This window comes from Spea bombifrons, chromosome 7, assembly GCF_027358695.1.
Source record: "Spea bombifrons isolate aSpeBom1 chromosome 7, aSpeBom1.2.pri, whole genome shotgun sequence".
In the NCBI taxonomy this organism is placed as follows: domain Eukaryota; kingdom Metazoa; phylum Chordata; class Amphibia; order Anura; family Pelobatidae; genus Spea; species Spea bombifrons.
The window spans coordinates 45,702,073-45,713,647 of NC_071093.1; the positions used below are offsets into that span (position 1 = coordinate 45,702,073).

The following is an 11,575-nucleotide window of genomic DNA, read 5'->3' on the forward strand; positions in this document are numbered from 1 at the left end:
ATGTTGCCTTCAAAACTCTACTGTCCAGTTCCTTCAGAACTTGACCCACCGCATGTGTCGAGCGAGCTGCTGGAAAACGTTCCTTCTTGTGATCCGGGAACGACTGACCTTGTTAGCAATTACAAAGGGGAAGCCACGAGTGTTAAAATGTACAAGCCACGTAGAAATCAGGTCGACAAGGATGAGATGTAAACCGTCAACCAAGGACGCAACGTGGATTTCCAGGAGCAAGGCGACTTTTCTATCCTAAGGTAGGTAAAAGAAATTTGCCAACGAGCGCGCAGATCCTTCTCCTGGACTTTCTATATACCTCGCGATCCACCAACACCTAAAGCAACCTCTTCCTCTCGCCATAGGCCTCCATAATGTACGTCAGATTCCAAAAGATCCAGGAGTACTGTGACTCTTGGACCCAACTAAAAATAATCATCTCAGGAACCAAAGTATGGAGGACCACCATGGTCATAACGGCGTCTGACACTCCAACCACGTGCTGCACGCAACCTCACGCCATAGGATTCTTCTACAGAATGCTGATGGGGGTTTCGGATGGGAGCCGGCTCTACGCGTGAGTTTCAGAACAGTCCACCACAGAGAAGACAAGAGATGATGCGTGGGAAATATACAACCCTTTTCTTCGGGACATGAAATGAGGTCTTCACAAACCGGAGTGTGAAATATCTCCCAGGATCTTGCGCTCCTTGTGTGTCAGCCAGTCAACGGCCGGTGGGGTATTGTCCCCCCCTCCATGCCAAAGTCTCCGATTGAATGGTCGGTGCTGGGAATGAGTCGGAGGAGAAGGCTTCAAAAGTCGGGGCTGTCAGCTTTCTGGTTCTTACTCGATGACCACACACCGAGGAAGGTGCTGGGAGAAATACTTAAAGAGCTCCGGAGTAGCACCAGGACAGTTGGTTAGTTCGAGTTCTTCTAGGTCCTGTAGCTGGACAATGCCTGACAGGCCGGTCGTAGTGAGCAAAGGGCAGCCTGAAACAGAACAGAGCAAAATGTTCTTATATATTTGGAACCATAAGGAAGAATTCTCGCTATACAATGTTTCCAAGAGGAAGACCTTTTGTATCAATTAATGGAACCGGTTTATGGAAACGAAGCGAATGATTTATGACGGGCGCGGGGGAAAGTAATGAATGAATTATATCTGATAACAGACTGGACTCACCAGCCAAGGATAGGAGGCGCAAACTCTTCATCACCAATAAATGCTTCAGTCCGAAATCCTGCACCTGAAACACAGAGACGTCATATTTATTTATTTATTTTTTGCCTAATTTTACTAGAATTGACCTCACCCGCCAGTGAGAGGAACAAATCCCACACCGAAGAAGCGGGTTTTGGTTTATTGCGTAAAATAAAACGTATTATTATACGTTGGTTTTGAAGAGGAACCTGTTTTTATCCTGCCCCCTAGTGGTAAATCTGTGTGCTGCTACAGTTGTGACATTGGTGAGACTCTGGCGCCCTCTAGTGGTAAATAACTCTAAAATCACCTGGAACCGGAAGTGCCGTTCAGCGCTTTTTATAACTAAAGGCGGCGTAAGAATCATCATTCCTGGTAGTGATTAATTCCCCAAATCCTTCCCAGAAACAATTCTTTAATCAGGGAGAAAAAATGATTATTCATTACTTTTACCAGGAACACTTAAATGTCATGTGACAAAAAAACAGGCACCGATAGGTCGGTTTTTTTTTCCATGTGGGTTTTTAACCGTTACTGTAAATGTTTACTAATAACTAATCATGGAATGGATGATCACCGTCTAAATTTACCCCACCCCGGGGTTATTTACTTTAAAAGATGCCCAGCCCCTTCCTAATTCCTTTACCTGGCAGCACCAGCGGAGGTACAGGCTGCGCAGCGATGTCATTGTAGACAAGTAGCTGAGTCCCGTGTCTGTGATCCGTACGCACCTGTGGGGAGAGACGTAACGGCGGCATAAGGAACGCTTGCTAAAGATATTAGAGAGCGCACGTGCATCCTTGGATGAGGGAAGCATTTCTTTGCCGCACGCAGAGACATTTCCTGCTGTGATCAGCAACATCATCCTGCTCAGGGAGTGCTCAAGGGAGAGTGCTTCGAAAAAATGGATCCCCCGATCTGGTAAAACCAGCGCATGCTACTACAGGTACCTTTTTGGGAGCGGTGAAATTTCCCTAAATGTTCTAAAATGCTCCTTAATTTGTATCCGTTGTCAGGAACATATAATTAAAATCAACTTAATTTTAAATAACTTTTCACTTAAACAAACCTAGTCACTAGATAAAGGGGTAGTCTCCCCAACTTGGCCACCATTTTCTTAGTCGCCGACCATTTTTCTTAATATAAATAAGAGCCACCTGAGAATTTCATTAATTTTTGGGGTTTTTTTGGCCAATGCTCATCACCCTCGTTTAGTCCCCACACACCTATCCAACACCAGTTCCTCCAGCTTGTGCAGGTCACACGCGATGTACTCCAGCGCCGTGTCTGTGATTCGTGGGCACCACGACAGATCGAGACCACGCAACCTCCGCAGGTTCTCTGCCACCAGTTCCACCCCGTCGTCTGTCACTTTGGAGCAGCCGGAGAGGCTGAGCACGGTGAGGTTGGGCAAGCTGTGGACCACGTTGACCACTCCGTGGTTGGTGATCTCCCAGCAGGAGTGGAGGCGCAGCGTGTGTGTGGCTCGCCCTTGCTTGGCGGTAAAGTAAGCCAGCGCGGTGTCCGTTACGTGGTAGGCCTGAAGGTTCAGCTCGCCCAAGTTGGGCAGGAGTTGCGAGATGGCAGCCACGGCGTCGTCGGCCACATTAATGCAGTCGCTGACGCTCAGGGAGGTGATTCGGCCGTGGAGGCTCGACCACAGCCCGGCCTCCGTGAAGTCGTTACAACCGGATAGCTCCAGACGGACCACTCCTTGCATCTGCTCCAACATGACCTGAAGAGGAGGAAGAGAGGAGAAGCTACAGCAGTTACCCCAGACACGGCTGCGGGGGGCAATAACCCTAACGGCAACTCAAACCTTCCAGGGCTATGAGGTCATCTAGAATGGCCACGGGGGGGCAAATGGATCTCCAGAAATGATCATCTTAAGAATGCAGATTCAATTTTTTTCCCTATTTCTTCAAATAATAATTAAAAATATGAAATAAGCAAATTCCTGCAATTATTCTAATTAATCGTGATTCACATAGCGCCACCATATACCGCAGCGCCGCGCGATGAGGAATTAAAGCTTTGAGATTGGATTTTGGTGGCCAGCGGAGACTTTAGAGTCCTCTCGGAACCATGCGCTTCGTGTACGGTAAAATATTCTGTATATAACCTTTTACGTAGCGGAACCTAATCGTTTGCACCGGCCCCCGGGGGGCCTGCCGCTCCGCGCCGCTTACCTCCAAACCGGCATCGGTGATGGTCGACCGTTTTAGGCTGACGGATTTGACGCCCTTCTTGGACAGCGGGTAGTTGTCGATGAACTCGCAGATGTCCAGGTCGGACACCCCGACGAGGCAGAAGGAGTCAAAGCCCCGGACGGCGAAGCCCTGCAGGCTGACGAACTCCTTCTCCCCCGTGGGGAGGCCGTTGTAAAGTTCCTTGGCGTGCAGCACCGGCATCAGCCCGACCCAGAACCTGGGCTGGTACAGAACCCGTCTCCACGCCTTGCACACCTGCGCCAGGACGCACTTCTCGCAAGCCGAAAAGTACGAGAAGAGCCGGTTGAGGATCTTCTCGTCCAGGGCCAGCTGGCAGTCCATCCCCGGCCCCTGGAAGCGATCCGTAGAAGGGAGGCAGGGGTTCGGCGGGGTCTCCTCCCCGGGGCTGAGCCCCAGCGGGATGCTGTGGGTGGGAGGTGGCGGCAGGACGGGTAACGCAGTGGGGCCGACATGTTCTTGGTGTTTGGGGAAGGCCTGGCTGAGGATGGAGGGGACGGAGGGCGGTTGGCATATGCGGTTCTTGACGGCGGGGGTTCCTTTGGTGATGCTGGCGGAGCCCAGGCCGTTGGTGGGGCCGGGGATCTTCACCAGTCCGTTGCGCGGTAAGCACTGGCCCTTGGTGTCTCCGGTACTCGTGGTAGACATGTTTTAATCTCACTGGGGAGGTAAAGAAGCACAAAGTGTTAAAACACCACGAAAAATACAAGATCCACCCTAAGATCACCACTGAGACAAGAGATGCCCCGGACACCAACCTCTCGGCTCTATCGCATCTACCAAGTAACTCGTTACCTCTCCCCGGCTCTCCCCAGCTCTCCCCGGCTCTCCCCAGCTCTCTCCAGCTCTCCCCGGCTCTCTCCAGCTCTCCACAGCTGATTGTCAAACTACTATTAGTCAAACTTCTAGATAATATTTACCATCAAAATGACTCAACAACAACAGTTACTCGATGGAGGTGACCCACTTCCCTGCTGCCGTAAATGCACCCACCCTCAGCAAGGGTATATCGAGTATTTGGCACCTGGGGCAGATCCTATATTTGGCCCCCACCACACTCTCTCTCAAGCATGTCGGGAGTAGATAAGTGGAACAGCCTCCCAGCAGAGGTGGTAGAGGCTAATACAGTGAGGGGAATAAACATGCATGGGATAGACATACGGCTCCCGAATCTAAGACGAGACCAACGACTGATTAAGGTTTGATTCGTTACAGCAGGAGAAGCGGGCGACCGGGGGCCAGATGGGGCCGATCTGCCGGCAGGTTCTGGTTGATGAGGCTGTCGTTCTGTGATCCCTCGCGTCCCGGAGCCGCTTTGTGCTGCTGTTAGAGGCAGATCATGGGACCCAGTGGGGGGCCCTTCGCTCGGCTCTGAGACCCCCCGCCGCTCTCTAACAATGACCCCACCTGGAACATTACTCGGTGTAGCATGGTTCCCGGCAACATGAGGATCAGCGTATGGAGGGGGCAATGAGGTGGGGGAGAATAGTGGGGCAGTAAAGACAGGCGGGGTGGGGAGGAAAAGACAATGCATTACAATGCATCATGGGATGAATCGGACACTTACATCGACAATGGCCTAATTGTTTTGTAATAGAAACTCCCAAGTGTCTAAGTGGAACAGCCTCCCAGCAGAAGTGGTAAAGTGGATCTTTATAAAGGCTGCCGGAACCAATCAGAAACAGAGGAGCAATGGGGAGGAATAATCCTGCAGATCCTGAGAACATAAAGTTAAGATGGCTGCCCCGTGGCACACACATACAGTATATATATATAGTTTTAATGCAAAGCGTAATGATTGGACAGAGGGGACGGCTACGTGACGCGCGGAATGCAATATTATTATTATTATATTATTATATTATTATTATTATTATTATTATTATTATTATTATTATTATTATTATTATTTTTATATTATTATTATATTATTATTATTATTATATTATTATTATTATTATTATTATTATTATTATTTGGTGCGGGACGGACGTCTCCCACGCGCTGTGATTTGTGAATAAAGGATCCCCGGTTACAGCGTTACCGGCCTATCGAACGCCGATCGATCGTAAAATAAAAATCCCGAGCGATGAATTCATTAAAACGGAACGATCTGCGAGGATTATGGAGAAAGATGAGACGTCCGGGACGCGGGGCGGCCGAAGTGGGCTAACCGGGGGGGGGGCAGGGAGGGGGTGAACCCCAACCAGGGGCAGACAGGGGGTGATCCCCAACCGGGGGCAGACAGGGGGTGATCCCCAACCGGGGGGCAGACAGGGGGTGATCCAGAACAGGGGGCAGAGAGGGGGTGATCCCCAACAGGGGGCAGACAGGGGGTGATCCCCAAGCGGGGGCAGACAGGGGGTGATCCACAACCTGGGGGCAGACAGGGGCTGATCCCCAACAGGGGGCAGAGAGGGGGTGATCCCCAAGCGGGGGCAGACAGGGGCTGATCCTCAACCGGGGGCAGACAGGGGGTGATGGATGGCAAGAAGTTAACTCCTCCTCTATTGCTAAGTTGCTGATTGCTGTTGATTGGTTCAGGCAGCCTTTCTAAGGGTTTTGGGGGGGGGACAGATGATGCTGGCTCTGCCACAGGCTGCCTCCGAAATCCCTGAGTAAAATAATCCTTTACATTTAAACCAAATGAAATAAATAAAATAAATTGGTTTAAAAAAAAAAAAAAAAACAACCAAAAAGTTGTAATAAAAGCTTTTCGTTCGGCTAAAAGACCCGCAGGTAACGTTTCCACTTTAAGGCTTTGTCTGGAGGCTGCTGAGAGCCGGTGAAAGGACCCGCAGCGGGCGTCCAGAACATCAAATTCACATAAAAGACAAAATAGGTGGCAGAAAACACACGTTTTGTAGAACTAATTAAGTCTGACCTATATCGCCGTCTCTTTCCCTCTTTCCTCTTTCTATCTTTTTTCGCATAATACATTTTCACAGTTTTTTTTTGTTCTGTCTGCTCGGAAAGTGTAAAAGTGACATCATTTTATGTAACAGAAGTTTCCAGACTGAATTTAAACAGCAGGGAAAAAAAAAGGTGCAATGACAAATAATTAGCCAATAAAGTTTTTAACGTTTAAAAAAACTTTTGGATGATGTGATGTCCAGACTCTCCAAAATCTGACAAAATCTATTAAACGGGCGAGCTGAGGAGTGGCTGGGTTTTTTTGTGATGTTATTTTAACATCAAACAGCTGTTTACTTCATTTTTATATACATGAGATATTTTATTTTTTTAAATATTTGGATTTTTAGAACATATTGTTTGTGTTATGAAAATAATGTTTATATTACGAATGTAGAAATAAGTAGTTAGTTAAAAAAATGTGTTACCACATTTAAAGGCTCCCCGGAATTTGTATTTTTTGCCTCCTTTCTTGTATTTTATATTTTTTTCAACCAAATTTAAAGGAACACAACAGTCCTGTTTTGAAAATACATGTTAGAGTCGATTTTGTGCGGTCTCCGATGCTTTTTACTGCATGTAAATCGGTGCAGGCATTCTTTAGTTATTGGAGTTAGAAAACAAGACCTCCGTCTCATTTAGCTCCTCCCCTGACTGCCTCAGTGCAAACAGGAAGCATTCATCAGTACACTTCCTGCACATGCTCGGTAGAACGTCCATTCTAGTCAATAGAAGCTGACCTTCCTCTGAAATCAGCAGCCAATCACATGAAAGCATCAGTAGCCAATCCCACCTATTCTATGCTGACACATGTCTTACTAGCATGCGTGTGATTGGCTGCGGCTATATGTTTATTTCAGTAAAAAAACAAACATTTTTTTGTTTAAAAAATACTGTAGAATCTAAAGCAGGACATGGTTTACGTTGCGCTTGGCTTTAAGAGCACTTCCTGGAATGGAAACCAGTATAAGACGGAACAGGAAGTGAGTGGTGCCACTGTTAAATTCTTCCCCCGTCTCTTACTTTATAGATAAAATATATTTTTCCATTCTGTAAATTGGGTTTAAATGCTAGTCGATACCTTTTAGCTGTTATTGGTCGTCGGGTTAAAGGTTACCCATTAATTGGCCCATTCACCAAACACCGATGACTTTAAGGCTCTCTGTGCGGATGAATTTTTAATGGAATATTGAACTGATTTTTTTTTTCCATAACTCGGATTCTTTTAACTTGTATTTGGCAAAAGTCGGAATTATCCGCGTTTTCTGGTGTAAATGAATGAACTCGTTTCTCCTCCGTGGAATCCCGGTAATGTGGCTTTTAGCAAAGAAAAGAATGACGTTGTAAAGGTGCATTAATGACATGAAGTTCATCTGTTTTCCCAGCCATTTTTTTTTTTTTTACTGAAGTTTTTTACTGAAGTTGAAAATTAGAGCCCTTATTTATTAACAGAGATTGTGGGGCAATGGCCCAAATATGGAGCAATCGCCATGGGAACCACGGGAATCTTCCTGCTGATTGATCCAGATTCAGAACTTTTTATGTTAATTCACTTCTAAATTCCATGATCTCCGTCCTTCCAAAAGACTACTGACTACAAGGCCCATCATGCAAACTAAACCATGTTGGTGTGATTCATTGATGTTGCTCAGCTGCATGCAGGTGCCACCAATCAGAGCTCAGCTGCATGCAGGTGCCACCAATCAGAGCTCAGCTGCATGCAGGTGCCACCAATCAGAGCTCAGCTGCATGCAGGTGCCACCAATCAGAGCTCAGCTGCATGCAGGTGTCACCAATCGGAGCTCAGCTGCATGCAGGTGTCACCAATCAGAGTTCAGCTGCATGCAGGTGCCACCAATCAGAGCTCAGCTGCATGCAGGTGCCACCAATAGGGTAGAAGGAGACCTCCGAGGTTTGTCTCCTAGGGCTGTAGCTGCGTAGTAATGGAGCGTTTCTAGTTAAAAATCCACCTCCCAGATACCGATAAGTACAAAATCGTTAAAATTGATTCCGTATCAGATGGATCGGGTGAAGCCGTTCCTTCCTTCTCCTCCTCCCCAGAGAGACCGCAAACTAAACCCGGGGAGCCCGCTGCGTAATTACTCGTTTTAAATGAGGAAGTTGTGACGGCCGTAGACTTCACGGTAATGATCCGCTTCCTGCGGAGGGCTGCGTGGAGACAGCCCATGAATGAAAGGGAAGATGGGGTCATGGCGGCCATCCCAACCCGGTGTAAGATCTGATAACCGGGTGCTCGGCTGCCGTGGCAGGACCTCCCGGGAGGAGCAGGGAGAGGGTCTATAGAGAGCGTTTTATTCCTCCCCCTGTATCCAGAGCCAAACTTTAAACAGTAAATCAACGTATATACTGGAGATAAAAATGATACAGGCGGGGAGGCTGGCGCTCCACCAACATGGATGTTCCGCCAACACAACAGATTCTTGGAGTTATTATGATTGACTACAAAATATTTCACACTCACGGGCCTTGGGGGGGCAATTAGGTCACAACGTCCGATGTGCAGTGAGATGCGGGAGGGCAACAATCCCTCGTTGCGGGTAGTACTGGGGTCTTTGTTTCTACAGCTCTGGACTGTTGGGTTGGTGGAACTGGGTGCAGTTATGTGAGGTGTCTGGGGGGGTCTCTCTGGAGCAATGAGGTCAACCTTGTCCATCGGCTGATGGTCCTCACAGTATCCTGCCAGTCCCAGGACATCTATCTGCCTGACACGGCTCATACACCGGCTCTGCCCAACACGGCTGCCTTCATGGTTTGCGAGGCTGAGGGAAGGAGAATTTTCGGGTCCCATTTGCCCTTACGAAAAGGAAAGCGAGGCTCCCGCTCTCCCGCACGCTTGTGGCCTCTGCAGGTCCGAGAAGAACACTGTGATGACATCATATCTCCGCTCTCCTCCTCACTCATCGCCTGAAAGACCACGAGCGTGAGGGAGAGCAGTAAGCAGCAGCACTTCAGGGGCCTCCTAGGTGCGGGGTCCGGGGCAGGAGCCCTGCTATCTCCTGCCAAAGGGCAGCCCTGTGGCCAGAAGGCTCAGACTCTTTGGCTTGGCTCGCCTTCAGTTTTCTCCACATCGACCCTTTATTTAAATTATTGGCCACTTTTATCATCAAGCACCAAGAGTTTAATAAACAAACCCATGTGACCGGGAACCATGGCCTCCCTTTGGTGAAGCCCTTCGGGTCTAGATAACTCTACGGGCGACATTTATCAAGAGAGAGAAAGTTACTGATTCTCCCCCGTTTCATATGGAGTAACACGTCACCAATGCACTGAGGCGATCGGCCCCCTTATCACTTATCGCATAGACTTCATAGAAGGACCCGGGATCGGCAGGACGTTCTCGGCAGAGACGCCTCGTAACTCATACGATTTATACCAAGAGTGTGACAGGTTGCTTCGTGAAGCAGATGATGCCCCAGAGGTTATTTGGGACGGTCCCGGGGGATCCGACCCCTGCCGGGTTCAGCAATCATTCCTGGGCGCTCAGGTGGTTCGGCACCGGCTAGAAGGAGGTTGAGTATGGGCCAAGTGACACTCGAATTACTTTACAAATACAAATGGTGCCGGAAAAATGAGTAACAGCTTCATGGCGTCTAAACAGAAAACAGCAGAGAAGCTCAACACCTATCACCCTTATACACGAAAGAATGAATGAAGATATATGTGATGAGGACAAGGAGAAGTTAAGAGGCACAAATGTGGTGTCTGTGTATTAGGAGGGGGCCGTGTCCCGGTGTCTGTGTATTAGGAGGGGTGAGAGGTCCCGGTGTCTGTGTATTAGGAGGGGGTCCGCGTCCCGGTGTCTGTGTATTAGGAGGGGTGAGAGGTCCCGGTGTCTGTGTATTAGGAGGGGGCGCATGTCCCGGTGTATTAGGAGGGGGTGAGAGGTCCGTGTCTCGGTGTCTGTGTATTAGGAGGGGTGAGAGGCGCGTGTCCCGGTGTCTGTGTATTAGGAGGGGGCGCGTGTCCCGGTGTCTGTGTATTAGGAGGGGGCGCGTGTCCCGGTGTCTGTGTATTAAGAGGGGGCGCGTGTCCCGGTGTCTGTGTATTAGGAGGGGTGAGAGGTGGGTGTCTGGGGGTCTCTGTGTATTAGAAGGGGGTCTGTGTCCCGGTGTCTGTGTATTAGGAGGGGGTGAGAGGCCCGTATGCCGGGTGTCTGGGGGTCTCTGTGTATTAGGAGGGGTGAGAGGCCCGTATGCTGGGGGTCTCTGTGTATTAGGAGGGGTGAGAGGTGGGTGTCTGGGGGTCTCTGTGTATTAGAAGGGGGTCTGTGTCCCGGTGTCTGTGTATTAGGAGGGGTGAGAGGCCCGTGTGCCGGGGGTCTCTGTGTATTAGGAGGGGTGAGAGGTGGGTGTCTGGGGGTCTCTGTGTATTAGGAGGGGTGAGAGGTGGGTGTCTGGGGGTCTCTGTGTATTAGAAGGGGGTCTGTGTCCCGGTGTCTGTGTATTAGGAGAGGTGAGAGGCCCGTGTGCCGGGGGTCTCTGTGTATTAGGAGGGGTGAAAGGTGGGTGTCTGGGGGTCTCTGTGTATTAGAAGGGGGTCTGTGTCCCCGTTTCTGTGTATTAGGAGGGGGTGAGAGGCCCGTATGCCGGGTGTCTGGGGGTCTCTGTGTATTAGGAGGGGTGAGAGGTGGGTGTCTGGGGGTCTCTGTGTATTAGAAGGGGGTCTGTGTCCCGGTGTCTGTGTATTAGGAGGGGGTGAGAGGCCCGTATGCCGGGGGTCTGGGGGTCTCTCTGTATTAGGAGGGGGTCCCTGTTATAATATACAGTTCAGCACCCCGTAGCCGGACAGTCCCGCAGGTCTCCTACCTTTCCGTCAGGCTCCGGGGCTCATGCCATTCCGCCTGGGGGGTGATGAAGGACGGCGCCGGTTAGATGGCAAAGTTCACCTCCTCGATTACCCCAACCGGGGCTGCCGGGGCGACGATCGCCGTATAAATCCGCCCTAAAAAAATAACCACCGCCAGCCAAAATAGGTCACGGCAGCATCTCATATCCCAGAACGCCCCACATCCACAGGGGCCGCCCGATGCCCCCCCAGATTCACCCCGGCGACGGACGGTGTGGCAGTCGGCGGCAGCGGCGGGGAGGGGGCAGCTGATGTCACTCGCAGGTGCGAAGGAGAGAAAAATGGAGGAAAACAAAAATAAATAATAAACAAATAAATAAACAAACAAGGAGCCTACGACGAGAAGCCCGCGCCGTCACATTCTACAAGGGAG

At 49.7% G+C, this 11,575-nt stretch overlaps 1 protein-coding gene across 1 annotated transcript; it reads right to left on the minus strand.

Annotated features, from left to right (window-relative positions):
- On the minus strand, positions 1 to 11,362 carry FBXL16 (F-box and leucine rich repeat protein 16). The gene is made up of 6 exons (XM_053470867.1): positions 11,163 to 11,362; positions 3,385 to 4,083; positions 2,422 to 2,930; positions 1,842 to 1,926; positions 1,178 to 1,241; positions 1 to 984 (listed from the first exon to the last, which is right to left on the minus strand). Exons 2-6 carry the CDS (start codon positions 4,069 to 4,071, stop codon positions 836 to 838), a joined length of 1,494 nt encoding a protein of 497 aa, XP_053326842.1. The 5' UTR covers positions 4,072 to 4,083; positions 11,163 to 11,362; the 3' UTR covers positions 1 to 835.
- Positions 11,363 to 11,575: the final 213 nt, after the last annotated feature.